General features: G+C 44.0%; 1 protein-coding gene across 1 annotated transcript; it reads right to left on the reverse strand.

Annotated features, from left to right (window-relative positions):
* Positions 1–724: 724 nt before the first annotated feature.
* Positions 725–16,071, reverse strand: RBX1 (ring-box 1). Its single transcript, XM_040359669.1, has 5 exons — positions 15,913–16,071; positions 15,189–15,267; positions 7,468–7,538; positions 2,351–2,436; positions 725–885 (listed from the first exon to the last, which is right to left on the reverse strand). Exons 1-5 carry the CDS (start codon positions 15,988–15,990, stop codon positions 873–875), a joined length of 327 nt encoding a protein of 108 aa, XP_040215603.1. The 5' UTR covers positions 15,991–16,071; the 3' UTR covers positions 725–872.
* Positions 16,072–25,879: the final 9,808 nt, after the last annotated feature.

Consider the following 25,879-nt stretch of genomic DNA (forward strand, 5'->3'; position numbering starts at 1 on the left):
CTTTCCTTGTCCCACCCTGTAAAAGGGGGGGGGGGGGGGGGGTCCAATCTTTACCATCGCAACAGGCTCTGCCGAGGGCCTTCAGGAACTCTACTCACTAGATGGGGATCCCTTTCCTGAACCTGTAAAGCTGAGCGGTTCATTAAACAATATCATTGCACAGGGTTTCCGACTGGCACCCTTACATGCCTGCATCACCCTTTCCTCTGAGCTTTCAAAAGCTGTAGGATATGTGTTCTGAAAAAGTTAGTCCCCTTACCCCAGATGGAACCGAGAAGAAGCTAGCTATTTTCGAGCAGAGAGCCGTCATGGCCATCACCTTCGGACACTAGCAAAAAGCTGAAGCCTTGCCTAATGGTGAGGGGTGGAAACAGACTTCCTATCGTTTGTCAGTGTCCAGTCACCAGATGGTGGCAGCATAACCCTAATAAAGAATATAAAGACACTCTGGGGGAGATTTACTAAAATTAGTGCACACAGAATTCAGTGCAGCTGTGCATAGCAACCAATCAGCTTCTTCAATTAACTTTTGACAAAATCTAGAAGCTGGTTACTATGCACAGCTGCACCAGATTCCTTGTGCACCAGTTTTAGTAAATCTCCCTATGTCTCCTGTGACGTACAATAAATACATCAGAGCATATGAACACAGATAAAATGAATGTAGATAAAACAGACTTGACTTAAGCTGGAATAACTTTAATGGAGTTTTTTTTTTTTTTTTTTTAAGGGGGGGGGGTTAAGAGAGGAGAAAAATACAGGGTAAAAAGTAAACAAAAACAGATGTCCAGCGCTGAGAAGGAACAAAGCTGGTTTCTACTTAAAACTTTTTCCTTAAATTAGCCAACACGTTTCACCCAAAGTCCACACCATTAATGACCATACCTGAAAAATTGAAAAAAAAAAAAAAAAAAAGTTAAATATTGTCTACAGACCATACTGAAAATTTACAAACAAAATAATCAGAAATGTTTACTTAGAAATGCATTTCCAGAAGGGACTATTAACTTGCACTATTAAATTAAAATTCCAATGTCTTCAGGAGCAACATTCATTGCCAATTTGCTGGACTGTCAACTATGTATAGTTTTCAAACTGAATACCATTTAGCAGCAAGCATAAATAACTCAATTCCTCTGCCTATATATCCACTTTGTGCGCAGGTGGTCTATAGGTCAATGTACAGGGAAACCGTGCCTTACCTTATTCGTGTCTGTGGGCCTGTTAGGAGACTAGGCTTTACCATAACAGTGGGCATACCACGGAAGGGTTCTTTAGGGTCTAGAAACAAAAGAAATGGACCACGGACTTGGACCTGTATAGCACCATGCAGACAACTACACAAAGTTCCAAGGTGTGTGCCTAATGCAGGATTCAGTGCCCAAAGCAAAAGTTACAGGTCGGCCTAGTAACAGAGGGTTACCAAACTGAATGGAGGACTTGGCTTACCATCCAGTAGCAGCAGACTTGCCATGGGCACATTAGCTTTCTACTAAGCAAGGGTGCTTTCTGAATAAAAGTTGTCTAGTTACTCTTGGATGAGAGATGCACGATCAAAACAATAGTTTCTAAATGTTTCTTACAAAATAGTCGCCATAGACCAAAAATTTGCAGACATAGGATCCTCTGCATCTGTACTGACATGAGTGCTAGGCAAGAAGTTGGATGCAGGAAAGCTGCCAAGCCATATAACTGTAGTACAAGACTACTAGGAAAAGCTTTTTTTGGAGTACCAATGGATTCATCGAAATCTATCCAGAGTTGCGTGCGATGCATTTGAACCAGACTTTAGCAAAGCAGCTTAAGCCCAGGTTCACACTGGGTACGATTTCCTTTGATTTGAGATGCGATTTCACATGTAAAATCGCATCTCAAATCGAAGGCATTTGCCGCCAATTGTCGGCAATGACACTGTCCTAATCAGTGCGACGCCACATCTGCAAATTGCGGCAAAACTTCCTAATGGCACCACAATCGCGGTGCCTCAACCATTTGTCTGCTGGGTAAGTACACCATAAAGGAATTTGTTGAGTCAGGAAATAGTCAGATCCACCAGGTACACCTTCTGAAACCTCCTGGAAGGCGTACACGCTTAATGCAGTCATTGTGCAGAACATCCTGTAGTAGTGGGTGAACCAGAAAAAGAATAGGAGGACTGCTAGGCATGGGGGGCACCAGAAGGTGGCAGCATATAACCCTTCCCAAGGCTTAAAAGAGCGGTTATTCTGTACTGTACAATTAAGAAATTTATAATGCATAAACATTGTTGCAAAAAAAAAAAAAAAAAATTTGTCTTGGACGTTTACGCTAAGGAATGTAGCATTAGAAATTGTATTGCATTGTTTCTTACTTTTGAAATTCCCATTCTCTGTTATCAAGTGGACAAACTTGTCGAGTCTTCAACCAACGGGAGATGCAATGAAAGTGGAATGCATGCTAGGGAAAAAAAAAAAAAAAGTTATATAAATAAAATTAAAAAGCTATGCCACACACACACACACACACACACACACACACACACACACACACACACACACACACACACACACACACACACACACACAGAACCTGGCACCCATAGCAACAAACCAAAATTAATGGTGAACTCCAGCTTGGTTACACGTTACGAGTCTATATGCAATATCCGGAGGGCCGCTGTAAATCACTGTAGTCCACACTACATACAATGAGATCTGATCTTCCCGGTTCTCTGCGGGAGGCTTTCCCCTGTATACTGAACACAGGGGTTGCTCGCTCGTCACCTTTGTCATTCATATGCCTTGTACTGATTCAAACAATGCACAAGGCCAAGTTATGAATGGCAAAGGAGCGAAGGGAGCAATCCAAACAGTTTTTAACCTTTCTCCAATATAATTTTGTATATAGGTACACTTTGGGGATTATAAAAAAAGTTACCCAATTGAACACCCATCAGCAGGTACGTACAGATGCTTGTACATTGGGCCTTACTCAGTATAAGTATGAATGCCCAAATGCTCAGATACAGCGCCTTGAAAAAGGTATTCATACTAGGTCGACCAATACATCGGTCGACCGATATTCCGCCTTTTTAAAGATATCGGCATTATTAATGAAAAATAGGCCGATTATCTGTCCGCCTGCCTGCCCGCTGCAGACTTTTTTTAGTTTAGGAAGTCGGCAGCCAACAGGGGGATGTTTTTTTTCCCCAGAGTGGAGGATGTCGGCAGCGGCGGCCGCCGATTGGCTGTTACCGGCACGCTCTGCATTCTGGGGACTGTAGGCAGAGGCGGGGCAGCACGTCAGGGCCAGGGACAAATGGAACTTTATTGTGCTAGGCTAGGAGATTGAACGGAGCCTGGAGCGCTCCGCTGGTGGGCATTGATGAGGTGGCAGTGAACAACATTGGGCTGTACTGGTGGGCACTGATGTGAGGCACAGGTTGGCACTGATATACACCGATAGGCTGCACTGGTGGGCACTGATGTGGAACTTATGGACACTGATAGGCCCCACTGGTGGGCACTAATGGATACTGATAGGCTGCACTGATGGGCTGCACCAGTGGGCACCGACAGGCTTCACCCCACCTCTCCACCCTAGGTTTTTTGAGATGAAGGAAAAAAAAAAAAAAATATTCGGCCTAAAATATCGGCAACACATATCGGCCGCCCCGATTTCCAAATATCAGCATCGGCCAGAGAAAAACCCATATCGTCGACCTCTAATTCATACCCCTTGAAATTTTCCACATTTTGTCATTTTACAACCAAAAAGGTGTTTTATTTGGATTTTTATGTAATAAACCAACAAAGTGGCGCATAATTGTGAAGTGGAAGAAAAATTGTAAATGGTTTAACATTTGACAAATATCTGAAAAGTGTGGCGTGCATTTGTATTCAGACCCAGAATCAATACGTTATGGAAATACCTTTCCCTGCAATTACAGTTGCAAGTCTTAGCATTTCTCTACCAGCTTCGAAAATCGAGAGAGACATTTTTGCCCATTCTTCACAAAATAGCTCAAGCTCTGACATACTTGGGTCATTCTAACACAAATATGTTTTGATCTAAACCATTCCATTGTATCCCAGTCTCGTATTTTGCTGACTAACATGTTTTCTTCTAAGATTGCCCTGTATTTGGCACCATCCATCTTCCCATCAACTCAGACCAGCTTCCCTGTCCCCGCTGAAGAAAAGCATCCCCACAACATGATGTTGCCACCATGTTTCAATGTGGGGATGGTGTGTTCAGGGTGATTTGCAGCATTAGTTTTCCCAGCACACAACATTTTGCTTTTAGGCCAAAAAGTTCCATTTTGTTCTCATCTGACCAGAGCATCTTCTTCCCCATGTTTGCTGCATTCCCCACTTGCTTTTCGCAAACGGGACTTCTTATGGCTTTCTTCTTGCCACTCTTGCATAAAAGGCCAGATTTGTGGAGTGCATGACTAAAAGTTGTGGACAGATTCTCCCACCTGAGCTGTGCATCTCCTCCAGAGTTACCATGGGCCTCTTGGCTGCTTCTCAGATTAATGATCTCCTTGCCCAGTCTGTCAGTTTAGGTGGACAGCCATGTCTTGGGTAGGTTTGCAATTGTGCCATACTCTTTCCACTTTGATAATGGACTGAACAGTGCTCTGTTGGATGTTCAAAGCTTGGGATCATTTTTTAGAACCTCACCCTGCTTTAAACTCATTCACAACTTTATCCCTGACCTTCATGATGCAGTTTGTTCGCCAACAAACCTCGGAGGGCTTCACAGAACAGCTGTATTTATACCAAGACTTAAATTACATGCAATTACCAATTAGGTGACTTCTGTACGCCACATTTTTCACAAACTTATTTGTAAAAAAAAAAAAATTATAATTTTCCTTCCACTTGACAATTATGTGCCACTTTGTGTTGGTCCATCACATAAAATCCCAATAAAATGCATTTAAATTTTTGGTTGCAACATTACAGAATGCGGAAAATTTTAAAGGGGGTATGAATACTCCTGCGAATTGGAAACATTGCAAGAAGATCTGAACAAATTAATTGGGTGGGCAACTACATGGCAAATGAGTTATCAGGAAGGATGTACTGGAAATGGAGCGACTACAAAGAAGGGCAACAAAGCTAATAAAGGGTCTGGAGGATATTAGTTATGAAGAAAGGTTTGCGAGCACTGAACTTATTCTCTCTGGAGAAGAGACGCTTGAGAGGGGAATAGGATTTAAAATTTACAAAACACCATACTGGTGACCCCGCAAAAGGGATAAAACATTTTTTTGCCGAGTTCAAGACACATGGCCACCCATTAAAATAAGAAAATTAGAAGAAAAAGAGGTTCAACCTTAAACTGCGTAGAGGGTTTGGCCTGAGGTGGGGGGGCGCCGGAGCCGAGCGGTGCCGATCACAGCAGACTGCCTTTTCGTGCGTTTCCAAACGGTGCCAGAGGACAGCTCGACTGACCTCAGCAAACTCCGGGAACAGAGTCTTTCCGAGGTCAGCCTAGGTGTCCTCAGGCCTTTCCAAGGCTCTCCGGCACCCCCCACCTCTGGCCGCATGCGGTATTGCATGCCATTGAAGTCAATGCTGAACAAATTATTTTCCTTTCAATTGACTTCAATGGGAAAACTCACTTTAATATGCAAGTACTTTGAATTACGAGCATTCTCCTGAAACGAATTATGCCCGTAATCCGAGGTTCCACTGTACTGACATAATCACACACATAGGTTGGACTTGTGTCTATTTTCAACCTCACCTACTATGCAATTAGGAATGCTTTCAGAAAAAGTAGTGTTAGTTTATTTTTTATCAATTAACAAAATGGAAAGTAAATAAACAGAAGAGAAATACACCATCCTTTGTCTTTAAAAAAACGGCATCAATTCTTCCAAGTACAAATTTTTTTAAGGAACTTGGCAGGTAGTTGGTTCGAAAAATTTGGATGACTAACCACAGATCTTCTGTGGATGTAGGCTGCCTCAAATCCTTTAGTTTTTTTGTGTATTCCCAGATAGACTCAATGTTGAGATCAGTGGCAGCAAAACCATCACTTCCAGGGCTCCGTATTCTTTTTTGCAATGAAGTCTTTGTCAGTATTGATCCTGAACATATCGCCAACTTAATTTGCAGAAATGCAGCCCCAAACTTGCAAGGAACCTCCACCATGGTTCACTGTTGCCTGCAGCACTCATGTAAAGCTCCCCAGCCCTTTGTGAGCAAACTGCCTCCTGCTACAGTCAAATATTTCAAAATTTTAACTCATCAGTCCAGAGCACTTGCTGCCATTTTTCTGCACCTCAGTTCCCATGCACAGGATGTGGAAACAAGGCTAAGTGACTCAACTATGTATGAAAATACAGGCACTGGGGTGCAGAAAAATGGCAACAACGGAAGGACAAGGAGCCCTAAAAGTGATGATTTGGCCCCCACAGAGCCCCGATTGCAACATCAAGTGTCTGAAATTTAATGGCGAGAGAAGAAGATCTGTGGTTAGTGCTCCAAGATGTTTGGAACAACCTATCTGCTGAGTTCCTTCAAAAACTGTTTGCAAGTGTACCTAGAAGAACTGATGCTGTTTTGAAGGCAAAGGGTGGTCCACACCAAATATTGATTTGTATTTTTCTTCTGTCAATTTGCTTACCATTTCCGTAATTAATAAAAATAAACTATTAACACTACTATTTCTGAAATCTTTATTTTAATACGGTATATATTGATATTTCAGACTTGAAGTATAGCTAAAGGAAAAAAGTGTGTGTGTTTTATACAGAGTGGTGGTGGTTTAAAAAAAAAAAAAAAAACAACAACAACCTGTCAAGTCTTTATTGCTCCTGTTAAGGAGATTCATCCTCTCTATATTGCATCAAAAGTGCAATGAAAGAAAATCCAGAATTTGGTGTTGTCCCCAGAAAATAGAGGGGGAAATCATCCAATGGGGTTACTAGGGTTGGATTTCCTCTCACTACCTGTTTTGGCTATGGGACAGGAAATATATTTCCACAATGAAATATAGATAGCAAAAAATAAAAAAAATAAAAAACTGTGGGAGTCCAGTCAAAACTAAGCTTAAACCCTATACTAACCATCATGTAAATGATAGATTTGTATACTTACCCATCTATGGGAGCTCTGGTCCAGTCACGCGATTGCCTTCCAGTACCAGCTTCAGGGAGGATGGAGAGCAGACAGATGCCCCATAGTAAGTAAATGGGTGACGTCACCGCCCAGGCATTGTAGCCAATGTTGCTGCTCCCTCCTCTCCCCTGAAAGCAAGTGCTGGGTAGATCATATGACCAGATTAGAGCACCCATAGATTAGTTAAATATACAGATCTTTCCCTTAGAGGCTAGTTAGTATAGGGCTTAGAATGGGGTGAAAGAATATTTAAGCTCAGTAAGGTTTTGACCGGAGTTCTACCTTAATTACATTGGGGAAGCTCAGGAGCCTGGTTGTAATACTGTAAATGATCATGATAAAAAGTACTTACATTGCATACTCCCCATGCCACAGTACACTCTTCAGAGGTAGCAGATGCTTGATTGGCTTGACATTCTATACCTACACACATTAAACGAAAAGAATAGAGATTTTGTATTTAGTATGCCTAAAAACTAAACAAATTCCTTGTCAATAAGAAAAAAGCTAAAAATGGTTAATTTAATAGGAACTCAATGCTCTTCCCATTCTTTACAACCAAGGAAGCTGCCATCTTACCCTCCATTTGATCTGGAGTGGTCATGATGCTGAACATGATCAGTTATGACACCAGGCACGCCTTGAAAGGAACAGTTTTGGTAAACTTAAATCAATGGATTGATGTGAAAATGTGGAACAGACTCCCTCCAGAGGTGGTTCTGGCCAGCTCAGTAGATTGCTTTAAGAAAGGCCTGGATTCTTTCCTAAATGTACAGAATATAACTGAGTACTAAGATTTGTAGGTAAAGTTGATCCAGGGTAAATCCGATTGCCTCTCGGGGGATCAGGAAGGAATTTTTTCCCCTGCCGTAGCAAATTGGATCATGCTCTGCTGGGGTTTTTTGCCTTCCTCTGGATCAACTGTGGGTATGGAGTTGGGTGTATAGGATTTTACTGTGTTTTTTATTTTGTTTTTTTATTTTTTTGTGGTTGAACTGGATGGACTTGTGTCTTTTTTCAACCTGACTAACTATGTAACTATGGATTTAGTTCTGCTTTAACAAGACCATTAAAGTAAAATTCCAGCCCAACACTAACTAGCCTTAAAAAAAATTCCCTCCTACTACTCATATTGCCCAACTGTGTTGGGGGGGGGGGGGTGCTGGAGTGTATACTTACACGATTCCCAGTGTCAGTACGCTGTAGACTGCAGGGGGGGGGGGGGGGGGGGGAAGCACTCGACTGTTGAAAATTCCGCGAGCTGCGACTTCACTCGTAGGCTCCCATATTCCAGCCGTTGTCAGTGCTCCCTTCACTCCCCTGCAGCCATCGGGGGCTGTGCGATCCCCTCCTACTGAGGGACGTTCCTGAAGTGCCCACCCTGCCATATATATGCAGTGGCCGGGTGGGATGTGGTTAAGCAGTTCATATCCAGTAAATACCACTTATCTTTGAGTTATTTCAGGTAGCACAGTAAAGAACAGAAGGCAGCTATGCAAACATCTCATTCCATGACAAATCCCCCAAAAATAAAGGGGAATATTTCCTATTTTTGTAATCTGAGCAAATCATTCCTTTACGATGATGCAATTTTGTTTAACCACTTAAGACCCAGACCATTATGCAGGTTAAGGACCTTACCCCTTATTGCGATTCGGCACTGCGTCACTTTAACTGACAATTGCGCAGTCGTGCGACGTTGCTCCCAAACTAAATTAGCGCCCTTTTTTTCCCCACAAATAAAGCTTTCTTTTGGCGGTATTTGATCACCTCTGCGGTTTTTATTTTTTGCGCTATAAACAAAAATAGAGCAACAATTTTGAAAAAAAATGCTATTTTTTTACTTTTTGCTATAATAAATATCCCCCAAAAATATATAAAAAAAACGATCCCCCCCCCCCCCTCAGTTTAGGCCGATACGTATTCTACATATTTTTAGTAAAAAAATAAAAAAAAAATAAGCGTTTATCGATTGGTTTACAAAATAGGGGATAGTTTTATTGGTTTTATTAATATTTTTTTTTTTACTAATAATGGCGGCGATCCGCGATTTTTTTCGTGACTGCGACATTATGGGGGACACATCGGACAATTTTGACACATTTTTGGGACCATTGTCATTTTCACAGCAAAAAGTGCTATAAAAATGCATTGTTTACTGTGAAAATGACAATTTCAGTTTAGGAGTTAACCACTAGGAGGCACTGTAGGGGTTAAGTGTGACCTCATACGTGTTTCTAACTGTAGGGCAGCGGGGCTGGACGTGTGATGTCATTGATCGTCTTTTCCTATATCAGGGAACAGAGTGAAGTGAAGAACAGGGAAAGGCGTGTTTACACACACCTCTCCCCGTTCTTCAGCTCCGGTGACCGATCGCGGGACACCAGCGGGGATCGGGTCCCGCAGTCATGGAGCTTAGGACCACGGCTGAGCTTAAAGAGACACTACAGGTAAGTGATTGTGCCCAGCCGTGCCATTCTGCCGACGTATATCGGCTTGAAGGGGTCCTTAAGTGGTTAATATTACAGTGCCATGCATTCCAAACAGTATAAACTATTTCAGGCCATCATCTATGCAGTGTATGGAAAATCATGGCCTTTATAGGAGTAGGACATGGGGTAAATTGAAACAGTAGCGAGAAGAGACTGAAGGAATATATATAAAAAAATAAAAAACACACACACACACACACACACACACACACACACATATATCGAATTAGTGCGTAGCAGAAATTGCAAATTAGGGAAACAAAAAAAAATAATAAAAAATAAAAAAAAGGGACTTGTTGCCAGTGGACTACAAAAACACCAGAAGGCGGTTATAGGGCCAAAAGATGCGACATTTGAAATGTTCTATTTGTTACACAGGGTCTTTGAACAACATTGAGGAGGGAAAAAAGGTAGTTACTCAATATGCAAAACCAACTGTTAAACATGGAAGTGTGATGCAGGGTTGCCAACTTTCAGTAAATTTACAGTCAGTTTGTAAAATCTGTAATTTTTGCATCTGTCCATAAATGTCCATTATGGACGTGTAGTCTGTATGCCCGTAATGGACATTTATGGACAGATGCAAAAATTACGGATTTTACAAACTGTTTGTAAATTTACTGACTGTTGGCAACCCTGGTGTGATGGTCTTGGGGCTTTTTTGTCAGACCCCCTCCAACTGTCATAAAACCTACGTTAGACATACCGGTAACAGTATTTCTACGAACCTTCCAGGACGGCACACCTGAGAGAAGAGGGCTCCTCCCCACAGGAAACACAATCAATTGACAGCTTGTTATAAGTCCCCACCCTTCCCCTTAATCCCCAGTATGTAAATAAAGTAATTCCGAACTGGTTCACAAGGGACACTGTCCACATAGGTACTTACCAGCTTATCTTTCCCTCCACAGAGGGCGGGAAGTGGACCCGCCGTCCTGGAAGGTTCGTAGAAATATTACCGGTAAGTCCAACGTAGGTTTTCTCCCATCACCTTCCAGGACGGCACACCTGAGAGGATGAAGAAACCACAGGCCTACTTTAGGGAGGGACCCCTGCCTTCAAGGCCTTTCTGCTAAATGCCAGATTATGACTTGAATTTTTGTTACCTCCACTCCTTAGTGTGTGATGAAGGTATCCTAGCTGGATCATACAACTGACCTGCAGGTCTGCTCCACCTATGCCCCTGCCTTCTCTTCAGATGCAGGATCTAGGTGGCATGGGCTCTTAAAGATAAAATCTCAGAGCCTGTGAATTTAACCACTTAAAGGATCAGTAAAGGGAAAAAAAAAAAAATTTGGGCTAAAATGTCAGTCTGCAATGAATGCAGACAGAAGAGTTTACTCATTCCTTTAACCACTTAAGCCCCGGACCAATATGCTGCCTAAAGACCCAAGGTGTTTTTACAGTTCGGGACTGTCGCTTTAACAGACAATTGCGCGGTCGTGCGACGTGGCTCCCAAACAAAATTTGCGTCCTTTTTTCTCCACAAATAGAGCTTTCTTTTGGTGGTATTTTGATCACCTCTGCAGTTTTTATTTTTTGCGCTATAAACAAAAATAGAGCGACAATTTTGAAAAAAATGCAATATTTTTTACTTTTTGCTATAATAAATATCCCCCAAAAACATATAAAAAAAAAATTTCCCCCTCAGTTTAGGCCGATACGTATTTTTCTACCCATTTAAAAAAAAAAAAAAAAAAAAAAAAAAAAAAAAAAAAAAAAAAAAAAAATCGCAATAAGCGCTTATCAATTGGTTTGCGCAAAATATAGCGTTTACAAAATAGGGGATCGTTTTATTGCATTTTTATAAAAAAATTTTTTTTTTTTTTTACTACTAATGGCGGCGATCAGCGATTTTTTTCGTGACTGCGACATTATGGCGGACACTTCGGACAATTTTTACACATTTTTGGGACCATTGTCATTTTCACAACAAAAAATGCATTTAAATTGCATTCTTTATTGTGAAAATGACAGTTGCAGTTTGGGAGTTAACCACAGGTGGCGCTGTAGGATTTAGTGTACACTTAGTGTGTGTTTACAACTGTAGGGGGGTGTGGCTGTAGGAATGACGTCATCGATCGAGTCTCCCCTATAAAAGGGATCACTCGATCGATGCAGCGCCATAGTGAAGCACGGGCAAGCCGTGTTTACATACGGCTCTCCCCATTCTTCAGCTCCGGGGAGCGATCGCGACGGAGCGGCTATAAACAAATAGCCACGCCGTCGTCCTGGATCGCTCCCCGAGGGAACCCGACCCCCGACCCACGTCTAGGCAGGCACGTACAGGTACGTTGATGTGCCTGTTCGTGCCATTCTGCCGACGTATATCTACATGAGGCGGTCGGGAAGTGGTTAAAAAACATTTAAAAAGTAATTTAGAATCGATCATCTAACCTACCTGTGGTTTCGAGTTTCATTTCTGCTTCTTATTTCCTGGTTCTCGGCGCTCGTCCTTGTGATTGACGTCGCCGTAGTGCATTGAACTACATTTCTCGGTATGCTTTGTGCATCACGCATGCGCAGTTTAAATAAACGGGCACGAGAGCTCGTTCTCAATATTTGAATAAACCGCCCACTAAAAACCGCCCCCTTCTGATGCTCAGAGACAGACTCAGTGTGTTCTTATGTGCTTGTTCAGAAAGCAAGGGGGCGGGGTCCAGGTGGGGCAGTGCAGGGGAAAGAAACAAAAGTTATTCAAAGGGAGGAGGTACTATGGTCTTTTAGACACAGAATGCTCACACCCCCTTGAAGTCTCTGGTTCACGTTCACGCAGTGCTGTAGTTCAAAGGACGGGGACGAGCACATCTGGACCACAGTGAAAAGCTCCCATTTGTTTTTTAATAAGGAGCCAGACAAGCAGGAAGTGTGGAGGTCACCAAAAGATTTCAGGAACTTCTAAGCAAAAACGAACAATGAGGACATGAAAGCAGGACTGCTATAAGGTAAAAGAAGTTATTTTTTTTCCCTTTACTGATCCTTTAAGGACCGCCTCCTGCACATATACGTTGGCAGAATGGCACGGCTGGGCACAGGCACGTCGCCTTTAAGAGCCCGTGACACCCGCGGACCCGATCGCCACCGGTATCCCGCGATCGGTCACAGGAGCTGAAGAACGGGGAGAGATGTGTGTAAACACACCTTCCCCGTTCTTCATTGTGGCAATGTCAGTGATCATCTGTTCCCTGATATAGGGAAAGACAATCAATGTCGTCACACGTCCAGCCCCGCCCCCCTACTGTTAGAAACACATATAAGGTCACACTTAACCCCTACAGCGCCCCCTAGTGGTTAACTCCTAAACTGCCATTGTCATTTTCACAGTAATCAATGCATTTTTATAGCACTTTTTACTGTGAAAAGGACAATGGTCCCAAAAATGTGCCAAAATTGTCCAATGAGTCCGCCATGATGTCGCAGTCACGAAAAAAATCGTTGATCGCCGCCATTAGTAGTAAAAAAAAAAAATTATTAATAAAAATGCCATAAAACTACCCCCTATTTTGTAAACGCTATAAATTTTACGCAAACCAATCGTTAAATGCTTAGTGTTTTTTTTTTACCAAGAATAGGTAGGAGAATACGTACCCGCCTATACTGAGGGGAAAAAAAAAAAAAGTTTTTTTATTATATTATTTAGGGATATTTATTATAGTAAAAAATATTGCATTTTTTCCAAAATTGTCGTTCTATTTTTGTTTATAGCGCAAAAAATAAAAACCGCAGAGGTGATCAAATACCACCAAAAAAAAAAGCTCTATTTGTGGGGAAAAAAAAAAAAAGACGCCAATTTTGTTTGGGAGCCATGTCTCACGACCGCGCAATCCTCAGTTAAAGCGACGCAGTGCCGAATCGCAAAAAGGGGCGAGGTCCTTTAGCTGCATATTGGTCCGGGTCTTAAGTGGTTAAGATAGAAAGATTGACGGTGTCAACCTTCTAGCAATTGTGGTCTATAATGTCGCTGTGTTCGGGAGAAACACAATCAATACTGGGGATCAAGGGGGAAGGGTGGGGACTTATAACAAGCTGTCAATTGATTGTTTCCTGTGGGGAGGAGCCCTCATCTCAGGTGTGTCGTCCTGGAAGGTGATAGGTGAAAATGTCAGTTAGTAGCATGCAGTACAATACACATAACCGGGTGGGAATCTGGCGGTCCTGGAAGACTCTCAGGAAAAGAGTCTAACTCGGCTTTTCTTAGAGCGGGGTTTTGGTCATAATTTTATTTTTTTTGCCAGTTAAATTGAAATACACTTAACACAACATTAAATATACTAATATATCGCAAAACGATCTGTGAATATATTTAACACTTGCCTTGTTTGCTGCTCGTTATTCTGTGGCCGTTGCCATTCTATGTGTGGGCATCCGAAGCCCAGAACATTTTTTTCTTCCCTTTGTGGCGTGCGCAATAGAGCGCCTCTCGTAGCGCAGGTCGTTTATGCCGTTGTCATGACAATGGGGGGGGGGCGTCGGAGGAACTTCCCGCCCCGTTGTTATGACAACGTAGATAACAGAGGCACAGAGGAGCGCACAGTCTCCTGAGAAATTATGACACTCCTTTCCCAGGAGTCTGTGCGGCTTAGGTTGAAGAGGAGAAAGACTGCGGTCCAGGAAGAGGGCAGATTAGGAATTCTGCATAGCAACAGGGATTTTCAGGCATGTAAAAAAAAAAAAATGTTTTAGAAATTGTTTAATCATAATTAAAGTAAGCTAGTGAAGTATATTTTTATTTTAGGGTCGTCTTTCAGGACAGCACATGAGACGAGTCAGAACTTACCAGTCTAGGGAAGGACCACTGCCTAGAAGAGCTTTCGACCAACACTCTTGCACAAACAAAGCGGACCATTGGTTGTAAATGGTTTTCTGACACAGACCTGAAGCTTTTCCAGTGGTAAAAAAAAAAAAAAAAAAACACCCACATACACCCCTTTGTAAAATGTTCATTAACCACTTCAATACCAGGCACTTTCACCTTTCAGTGGTGGAAGCCACTTTCTCTTTGTGGCATTTAATCACCACTGGGTTTATTTTTGCTAAAGAAACGAAAAAGACATATTTTTGATGGGGGTGAGTGCATTGATGATCAGTGACCTTATCACAGTGTAAACAACGTACTCACTGTGCCCTGTCAGCTTTGCTGGTTATTGGCTCTCCTTTCCTACCATAAAGACAGTTTACATGTGACAGCTGATCACATGGTAAAAGGCCACCGTGATTGGCCTTTCACTGCGATCAGCTGTGTCCAAAGGACACAGCGGTCACAGAGCACGCCCCCGTCTTTTGGCTATAGTGCCAGCAGAAAGGGGTTATGCCATACCTGTAGGCCAGGGGTCTCAAACTGGCAGTCCTCCAGCTGTTGCAAAACTACAAGTCCCACCATGCCTCTGCCTGTGGGAGTCGTACTTGTAATTGTCAGCCTTGCAATGCCTCCAAGGGTGGACCTCCGCTTTAATAATGTTGGTCACCGATGAACATTTAATGTGTTGCAAATTACTACTGGTAAAAAATATAAACGTGAACAATATATGTTAAATTATTTTCACAATTAGGCTGGTAAACCCAAGCATAGCATGCTACTTACACAAGTCCATAATATGGTTTCTGCAGATGGCACAATTGTCAACTACAATGTCCCAGGCCCAAAGAGCAACTGCATTCCACTGGAAAAAAAAAAAAAAACATTGTCAAATTAGTTGGTATGTTAGTGGGAAAAAAACAGAATATATCAAACTGGGATAACTACAGACATTTAGTGTGAGCAAAACATACATAGCCCCACAGCCCCAATCCACTTGCTTGCTCCTCATTGGCCCACTGACAGCAGGAACCAATGGTTCCCACTGGGGGGGGGACTCTAACTTATCCCTCCACAGAGCTTGCCTTCATCAGTGGGTAGAGAAAGGAAAGCCTGAACTATAACGTTTCTGGAGTCATGACATACACAGGATGATGGCATCCAGCAGCACAGATTGCATGGTCACTTGGGGTAAGTCACGTGATCCAACATACCCAGAAGTACGAGGTATTTCTAAGGCTCCACATTAGTAGTGTGAATGGGGGATTATAATGTAAAAAGTTGTGCACTCAATTAGCCAACACCAGTTGGTATTAAATTACTACACTGGATTTCCAGTTTACAGGAGCAGGGCGAATTGTGAACAATGTATAAATAAGATCAAATGTGATCTGCGTCTCTTGTGACATCCCACCTGACCGATCATCCACACAGGAGCCGTGATCACACCCGCTCTCAGCACTGGGGCCAGGAGATGAGGTTCCATGACATTCGATAAAAGTTCACCTACCTTTTTCACCTCAAACCGCTTTTTGCTAGCACTGCTATTAGCTCCGCTGGGCACATCCACATCCATAGCTGCAGCCATTACCAATACGACAAAATCCCGGCCTTTACAGTGCTCGTGTCACGGTCACTTCCGCCCCGACAGAGTGTGCGCAAAAAAGCGCGTGTACGGCAACATGCGGGTACTCCCTGCCCTGCCTGCGTGCTCGCTCCTGTGGGCCTCTCCGTCGCCGATATTGCGCATGTGCGTTACGGCTGACTCTACTGTCTCAAACTTCATGCTAATTAGCGATGGGAAGTTCGACTCTTTTAACTGAATCGGTTCATTTCGAGTCACTCACTGAAATGAACCGATTCAATGAATCGATTCTTCGATTCACTTGCTGAGTCTACTGACAAGCAAGTGAACCAAAGCTCTCACTCAACCTTAAATGATTAGAATCAGAAGAACGATTCTTCACAGAAGGTTTGCAGGTCCTGGGGGGACATTTACTTGTATTTAGTTCCTTGCTCAGAGCACAATCCTATTGTATCAGACCACAATTTGTCAGATTAGACAGCGTCATCAATTTTGGTGATGCACAAAAAGCTGTGTAAATTAAAAGCAGGTTTTTGTGCATGTGATGGGCCAACTTCAGTTAACATTGCTAGCCATCATATTTTTCCGTAGACTTCACAGCGCATGCCCAGGGAAAAATTATCGGATTTTACTAGTGTGGGCGGGCAAAGTACCCACGGTAGTAAAATACAATCGTTCGGCTCCTTTCACGCTTCTGCGACTTGAAAGTCGTGCAATTTTTGCCACGATTTTTACAGTGACTTTGATGCGATTTTGATGCAACTTGAAGCAATACCTATGTAATCTTGAGGTTTCTGCCTCAAGTCGCATCAAATTCGGACCAAAGTAGTGCAGTGACTACTTTGAAGTCGCTGCGACTTGAAGACACACAGATATGGATGACTTTGTAGTCCCAAGTCGTAGGACAAGTCGCACAACTGTGAAAGGGGCCTCATTATGCACTGTAAAGACTACGGACAAATCTGATGGCTAGCCATTTTAACTGTGACGTTGGCCCATCAGAATGCAAAAGCAATAAAGAGAACCTGTCACTTCAAAAAAACTATCACATAGGGCATGGATGCTCAACCTGTAGCCCTCCGGCTGTTGCAGAACTACAAGTCCCACAAGGCATTGCAAGGATGATAGTTACACACATGTCTCACAAAGGCAGAGGGATGATGGGACTGGTAGTTCCACAACAGCTGGAGGGCCACGGGTTGAGCACCCTTGACATAGGGGCTTGTTAAGTGAAAAAATAAACAAAATAACTAAAACCATCCCCACTGACCCCGATATCTGCATATGAATAAACATGCGTAGGGCATGCATGTGTACATAAACGATAATTGCTTCACGCGTTAGGTGTCACCACAAACGTCTGAGTGACTGCAATAATTCTAGAAATATAATTTATGGTCAATGAATGTCCTGTACTACCTGTTATAACTACCTATATTACAAAGTGCCCCAAAGGGGTTTCTTTATTGTTTAATGGGAAAAAAAATCAGTTAAACAGCTACTAAATTAGACACATGTCCCAGAAGGGATGTCTGTCCCTTTTAACATACATATCTCTTTTAGGATAAAAGCCAACTAAATACTAAAGGGTTAAAGAATTAATCTGAATGAGGAGATCTTCTTATCCTGACTCTTTGCCCTCTCTGTCTTTAAAGCAGTCTGTAGTGTATTTCTGCTACCTGATCATTGATTTACTGGTGGTGACTCCTGGTATTTCAGTGTACTGTATTCTAACAACTCGTATGATTCTTCAACTCAGTAACTCCTATGGTTCTTCAACTCACTCAGTAACTCCTATGGTTCTTCAACTCACTCAGTAACTCGTACGGTTCTTTAACTCATATGATTCTTTAACTCGTTTGGTTCTTTAACTCGGTGTACTGTGTGTACTCATGACTGACTTGTATGCAGTTCCTGAGTGTCTCTGTGCCTTGAGCTGATTGGTTGCAGGGAGGGGCCGAGCTCTCTCACTCTAGGATCATATTACCAGGCCTGCTCTGCTATGCTTTGTATTGAGTGCACAGAGAACCATTCCAAACGATTCAGTTCACTCAGATGAATCGAGTCACTCAGTTCACTGAAAAGAACCGATTCAAAAGAATGATTCGTTCATGAACTGGACATCACTAATGCTAATGGCTTGGTTGCTTGACGTGCACTTTCCTCGGCTAAACCGTGAACAGATTAGTCTGAGCCCGCCCTGTGGAGGAGATTCAGAAGGTGCTTCAGTCTCTGTGGCCCTCCAGCATTGCGGAACTACAAGTCTCATCATGCCTCTGCCTTTGGGAGTCATGCTTGCAACTGTCAGTCTTGCAATGCCTGATGGGACGTGTAGTTCTGCAACAAGTCTGGAGGGCCACAGGTGGGGCACCCATAGCTGCAAAGGTGCCAAAGCATAGTCATCCAACTTAGACAGGTCACATGACTGGGTTCTGCTGGCCTTTTTACTTCCTATTTTAATGGGGTGCTGATTTTCAGGATCCCAAAACAGGAAAGCTTTGAACACATTTGTAAAGCACAGACTTATGTTTTATAAATGTACCATATAGGCCTCATGTGCACTGCTGCTGGTAAACGGACGGAGCAGGTGGGCATTTTTTCTCTCCTCTGTTATCTTATCAGTACATGTACGCAGGGTTGTTTATAGGCAGTTCGTTTTAGAAGCTTGTTTTTGAAAAGAAAATAAATGGTGTCAGGACAGATGTTGAGAGGAATTCGGACAGCTTCAGACATCCCAACCTGCAAAAACTAATTTTAAGGAGGTGGAGCTTCATGGGGTGGGGGGTAGGTGGGTGTTATGTGTCACTGGACGATGTCAGTAGTTTTTTTATTTTTAATAAATATTTTTTTTTACAATTCAATTTGTTTTTAAAAAAATAAAATTTACAATGCTTTTTGGGGGGAGGGGGTTGGGGCAGTGGAAAGTGTTGGCAGGGCAGGGGAGAGTGGTGTCAGTAGTTTATTTTATTGTTTTACACTTTTTTTTTAATCTTTTTTCTTTCGGGGGGGGGGGGGGGGCTTTGGTGAGATGTCAGGGGTCTAAATAGACCCCTGACATCTCCCCTTTGAGACAGACAAAGGAACTGAGGACACATTCCCCAGTCCCTTTCTCAGCACTAAAGATGAATGAACAGGAGACAGAGGCTTCTGTTTATTCATAAACTAACAAGAGGAACACACAGTTTACTCTGCTCGGTTATCACAGGAGCGATCTCGCTCACTGTGTCCAATTCCTGACAAATCCCCCCGCAGCCAGCGGGAGAGGAGGGGAGCCGACTGCGGGGGATGAGGGGGGGGGAGAGAAGGAGGACAGGAGTGGCAGAGTTGAACATGGGGCCGGCGGAGAAAGACGCAGAGGGGGCTGGGGGAGGAGCACACAGAACAGCAGGTAATGATTGGTGCGGCAGCAGAAAATGGCTGTGAACACCGATTTCCTTGTATAGCTTTTTAGCTGACAGCCGCGGGAGGGAGAGGAGAAGCGGCTGGCATCTAAAAATCTATACAAAGGAGATCGCTGTTCACAGCTGTTCCCCGCCGCACTGAGAGATCGCAAGGCGCTTGCGGGTGTGCGTGAGCCGCCACAGAAATGCGGTAGACTCCCGCACCTCACGGGAGACTTGAGATGTATGCAGCTTGTAAACGAGGTAACTCGCGTTTGGCCGTGTTTCGTTTACATTTTTATAGCACTGATCGCTGTATAAATGTGAATGGTCCCTAAATAGTGTCAAAAGTGTCTGATATGTCTGCCGCAATGTCACAGTCACGATAAAAATCGCAGATCGCCGCCATTATTAGTAAAAAAAAAAAAAATACCATAAATCTATCCCCTACTTTGTAGGCACTATAACTTTTGCGCAAAACAATCAATACACGCTTATTGCGTTTTTTTTTTACCATAAATATGTAGAAGAATACATATAGGCCTAAACTGAGGAAACAATTATATATATATATATTTTTTGTAATATTTATTATAGAAAAAAGTAAAAGATATTTAGCTAGATTCACGTAGAGTTACGCTGGCTTATCAGTAGATACTCCGTCGTAACTCTGAATCTACCCTGTCGTAAATGTAAGCGTAAGCGCATGCGCCGTTCGTAAAAAACGTCAATCACGTCGGGTCACCAGTCATTTACATAAAACACGCCTCCCTTTTTCACATTTGAATTAGGCGTGCTTAGGCCGGCCCATTTACGCTACGCCGCCGTAACTTAGGAGGCAAGTGCTTTGTGAATACAGCACTTGCCTCTCTGACTTACGGCGGCGTAGCGTATATGCGATACGCTATGCCGCCTCAAAGTTATGCCAGTCTTGCTGAATCTGGCTAATTGTGTTTTTTTCAAACTTGTCGCTCTTCTTTTGTTTATAGCGCAAAAAATAAAAACCACAGAGGTGATCAAATACCACCAAAAAAAGCTCTATTTGTGTACAGTGTTGCAATTGTCATTCAAAATGTTACAGCACTGAAAACTGGCCTGGGCTGGAAAGGGGTGTAAATGCCCGGTATTGTAGTGGTTAATTTCTGACTGTTTGAAAAAAAAAAAAACGCTTCTAAATACAAACGTGGCATGTAAACGTGGCAAAACTGCCATTTTTAAACATTGTTTACTACCTGTCAAGTTAAATCATTCAGGAGAGGTTGTAAAATGTCCCGTGTACATTAAGCCTTAAAGGAGAAGTATGGGTTTCCAGTTTTTTTGGGATTCATACTTACCTCGGTGGATGGAGCATCAGACCACTGCTCCATCTGTCCCTCCCTGTCTGTGCACTGAGAACCGAGCCACCGAAGATCGCCGCTGGCTCGGTTCTCAAAGATCCCCAAGAGGAAAGCCGCTGACTGTCAGTCAGCGTCTTTACTCTCTGCTTCTCCACGCTCATTGGAGAGCTGAGCAGTGGAGGGGCGGGGAGAGGCTGTCTCAGCGTCTTGCTGATATGCTGTGACTGCCATCAATCAGGGTAGCTGGCAGATCCCGATTTGGCAAGTCGTGATGACGTGCTGCCCCGACTGTTGGCAGTGACGTCAGCGGAGAGCAGACTTCAGACCGATCTCTGCTGAAAACGGGTCACAGGAGTGCAAAACGAATTGCCCTTCTGTGACCCATAGGAGAAGCCCAGCCTAAAAAGCTCAGGCTGGACTTTTCCTTTAAAGCGGTTGTAAACCCCCATCTACTCCCCTAACGAGTAACATCTTCTTAAAGCCAGTGTCCCGCTGCATCCATCGATCTTTATCTAGTAAATGTCACTATTCTTTTTATGGTTTAAATCCTTACCTTTGTGAAGTCTCTTTCTTCTACTATGCCGGCGCCATTGTTCTTGTGGTCTTCCGCGTCTGCTACAGTGAAAACTTCCGCCCACAGTTGATTACGATGGCTGTAATCCCGCACGGCAAATATTCAAGCCTCTTCTTCGTTTCCGGTTACTATGGAAACGAAGAGAAGCTCCTCACAGCGTATGCCAGGAAGCTGTTATCAGAGCTTCCGGAGCATGCTGCAGATGCTGGGCCACCAATCGTGTAGCAGCTAATCAGTAATCCAGGCTTCCCACTCTGGAATCTTGCGCCGTCTTCCTCCTTCATACCTTGTGACGTAGGAGTCACAAGGTAAACATCCATGAGCCTCTGCGGGGGAGGGGATCACACCGCAAACCATCGCGCGATGTCGGGGGCTGACGTCAACAGCAGGAAATGACGCAGCCCCGACATGAACAGAGATTTTGTCCGGCATGGTCTCGGCTGGCCGGTCTAGCTATCAGACGGCGCATGCGCGGAGTGACGTCACCACTCGGGATATCGGCGATATCCAGAGAAGGAAGGAGGTAAGGAAAAAAACAAAGAGAGCGACGCATGGGGGTGTAAATATACATGTCTTAATACAAAGTGTAACATTTGGGTTTACAACCACTTTAAGGTGTTTTATATTTACTTGCACTTTAACAAAACAAGTGTAGAATAAAAGGCACATGTACATTTCGTTACAGCCATAGTGCAGGGGTTGACAAATTTGCTTGGAATCTAGGAGCCAGCTAAAAAAGTTAGGAGCCATAAAACGCGCCCCATCCCGACGAGCTTGCGCGCAGAAGCGAACACATACGTGAGCAGCGCCCGCATATGTAAACGGTGTTCAAACTACACATGTGAGGTATCGCCGTGATTGGTAGAGCGATAGCAATAATTCTAGCCATAGACCTCCTCTGTAACTCAAAACATGCAACCTGTCGAATTTTTTAAATGTCGCCTATGGAGATTTTAAAGGGTAAAAGTTTGTCGCCATTCCATGAGCGGACGTAATTTTGAAGCGTGACATGTTGGGTATCAATTTACTCGGCGTAACATTATCTTTCATAATATAAAAAAAAATGGGGATAACTTTACTGTTGTCTTATTTTTTTATTAAAAAAAGTGCAATTTTTTCCCAAAAAAGTGCGCTTGTAAGACCGCTGCGCAAATACGGCGTGACAGAAAGTATTGCAACGATCGCCATTTTATTATCTAGGGTGTTAGGATAAAAAATATATATAATGTTTGGGGGTTTGAAGAAGATGGCAGTGAAAATAGTGAAAAATTACATTAGAATTGCTGTTTAACTTGTAATGCTTAACTTGTAATACCAACGGCCACCACCAGATGGCGCCAGCTTACACATCTGGTGGTAATAACTTGTAATACCAACGGCTCACCACTCACAAAAAAAAAAAAACGCATTCTCAGTGGGCAGCTGACTGTGAAGCTGAAAGCAGCATAGCCTTAGGATGGAGGCCCAGGACCCGAAAGCTAATGATGAACTAGCCTGGGTGAAGACAGCAATGCCGCATACACACGATCGGAAATTCCGACAGCAAAAGTATTTTGATCGAGCCTTTGATCGGAAATTCCGACCGTGTGTATGCTCCATCAGACTTTTGCTGTTGGAATTTCCGCAAACAAAAATTAAGAGCTTGTTCTCAAATTTTCCGACGGAAAAAAAATTCCTATCGGAAAATCCAATCGTCTGTAGCAATTCTGACGCGCAAAATTCCGCTGCATGCTCGGAACCATTGAACTTCATTTTCTCAACTCGTCGTAGTGTTGTATGTCACTGCGTTCTTGACGGACGAAAGTTCAGAGAACTTTTGTGTGACCGCAAGCCAAATTTAGGCAGAATTCTGTCGGAAAAAGCAAGGTTTTTCCGACAGAAAATACGATCGCACGTACGTGGCATTAGTGTCCTTTTCTTAAAAGTCAGCAGCTACAGGAGTTGTAGCTGCTGACTTTTATTTTCATAAACTTCAGAGAAAAGGATTTTATGGTGAGTACAAAAATCCTATTTTCTCTTTTGTCCATGGACGGAAACAGCATCCTTATATTCTTGACTGTAGAGACGTCCCCAAGCAGTGTAAAAAAAACGAGGGGTGGGAACAGCAATCAAAAGTCAAACTTCACCCCAATACACCAGTGCTCCTCAGCGGAGGAGTTACAACCTTTAAACAGCCGCCTGCAAAACTTTGCAGCCGAAGCAAGCATCCGAAGATGCACTTACATCTACCTTGTAAAACTTAGTAAAGGTGTGAACGGACAACCAGGTCGCCGCCTTGCACACCTATGAGACAGAGGCTTGATGTCGGAAAGCCCAGAAAGCACCAATTGCCCTGGTTGAATGCGCCGTGACAGGAAAGGGAGGCGCCCACCCTTTCAGGGCATAAGCCTGAATCCCGATCTGTCTGATCCACTGAGAAATGGTGGCTGACGAGACGCCAGGCCTTTCTTTGGACCAGACACCGAAACAAACAGTGAGTCTGACCTCCGAAAGAGAGCCGTAGCAGACAGATACACCCGCAGAGCACGTACCACGTCTAGGGAATGTAACGCAGCCTCCTTGGGATGCGACAGCCGAGGACACAAGGATGGAAGTACAATGTCCTCATTTAGATGAAAAGCCGAAACCACCTTCGGAAGAAACGAAGGCTGCGAGCGTAGCACCGCTTTATCCCTATAGAGGACCAAGTAGGGGGACTTGCAAGACAAGGCCGCCAACTCAGAAACCCGTCTGACAGATGTAATGGCCACTAAAAAGGCAACTTTCTGGGAGAGTGTCAGGAGAGGAATCTCTCTGATGTTCTCAAAGGGGGGGCTGAGAGCACCAGATTAAAATCCCACAGAGGTATTGGTGGAGCCACATGTCGAACCCCTTAAACAAAAGTGCTCACTAGTGAGTGAGTCGCCAAGGGTCACTGGAAGAAAACAGCCAAGGCTGAAATCTGCCCCTTAATGGTGCCTAAGGCAAGTTTCTGATCCACGCCACACTGCAAAAACAGCAGGATCCTAGAAACTGAACATGTACGTGGATGCCACCCCATCTCTTCACACATAGAAATGTAAGCCTTCCACGTGCAATGGTAAATCTTCCGAGGAGAAGACTTCCGTGCCCTCAGCATGGTGGAGATTACCGAATCCGATAGGCCTCGGTCCTTTAGCACCTGGCTTTCAAAAACGCCAAACTGGTAAAGCCAGCGACTGTAAAGCAGGATGAAGAATGGGAACTTGTGACAAAAGGTCTTCTCGCAACGGCAGTCGCCAAGAAGCATCCACCACTAGTCTTACCAGGTCGGCGTACCAGAAACGTCAAGGCCAATCTGGGGCAACTAGGATCATCGGGATCCCTTCAGCCTCCGCTCTGTGAAGCAGATGAGGAAGCAGTTTCAGCGAGGGAAAGGCATAAATCAGCCGATACTGTCCCCACGGGGCTACCAATGCATCTGTCGCGTCCGCCCAAGGATCTTTTGACGTGGCCACAAACCTCAACACCTTTCGATTGAGTCGAGAAGCCAGGAGATCTACGTCTGGCTCGCCCCATCTCAGGCAAAAGAGGTGAAATACATCCGGGTGTAGTGACCATTCTCCTTGGTCCAGCATCTGGCGACTGAGATAGTCTGCTTGCCAGTTGTCTACCTCCGGAATGTATACGGCCGATAGAGCCGGCTCCTCTCTGCCCACCACAAGATGTGAGCGACCTCTGAAGCTGTGGAGAGGCACTGCCTGATCGCCCGAAGTTCCAGTACATTGGTCGGCAGGCGAGATTCTTCCTGTGTCCAGCGACCCAGAGTCGACTGGACACCCAAACTCCCCCCCAACCGGTCAAGCTGGCGTCCGTCTTGATCACTGTCCAGCAAAAAGGAAGGAACGACTTTCTGGACTGAAGAGCTGGAGAGCTCAACCACCAGACCAGGGAAGCCCTGACCTGTTGGCTTACCCAGATTTGACAATCCAGGGACAACAGGGATCTGTCCCATTTGGACAGAATCTCCTTCTGCAAAGCTCGAGTGTGGAATTGAGCAAACGGTACCGCCTCAAAAGGAGGCTACCATTAGACCCAAAACTCGAAAGCAAAAGCAGAGCGACGACCATTTGCGGGATGCCAACAGCTTCACCGCAGTCTGAAGAGTCTGCAACTTTTCCAAAGGGAGAAAAACCCTCGTCTTTGAAGAGTCTAGAATCAGACCCAGGTATTCTAGGTGCTGAGTTGGTACTCATACTGGGTTCAGCACCCAGCCAAATTCTCAGAGGGTCTGACTGGCAATCGCCACATCCTCCTTTAATTCTAATTCTGCGCTTGAAGCAGCTCTCAGAAGCAGATCATCCAAGTAGCCCACGATGGCGATTCTTCGCTGTCTTGAGCTTTGAGGTCCAGCAAGTCCTATACTGCCCCTCTTAGGGCGTCCCGACGAGCTGGAAGAAGAGGAAGGTTTATGGAAAAAAAATCTGTTCAGTGGACAAGTGAGAAACTCTATCTTGTACCCTGATGAAATCACTTCGCAAACCCACTGGTCGGAAAGCAAGAAGGTCCACCGAGCTGCAAACTAGCAAAGACGTCCCCCCACCCGAAGGTCGGGTGGCGGCAAACCTTCATTGCAGTAGCAG

This window comes from Rana temporaria, chromosome 7 (assembly GCF_905171775.1).
Source record: "Rana temporaria chromosome 7, aRanTem1.1, whole genome shotgun sequence".
Taxonomy (NCBI): Eukaryota; Metazoa; Chordata; class Amphibia; order Anura; family Ranidae; genus Rana; species Rana temporaria.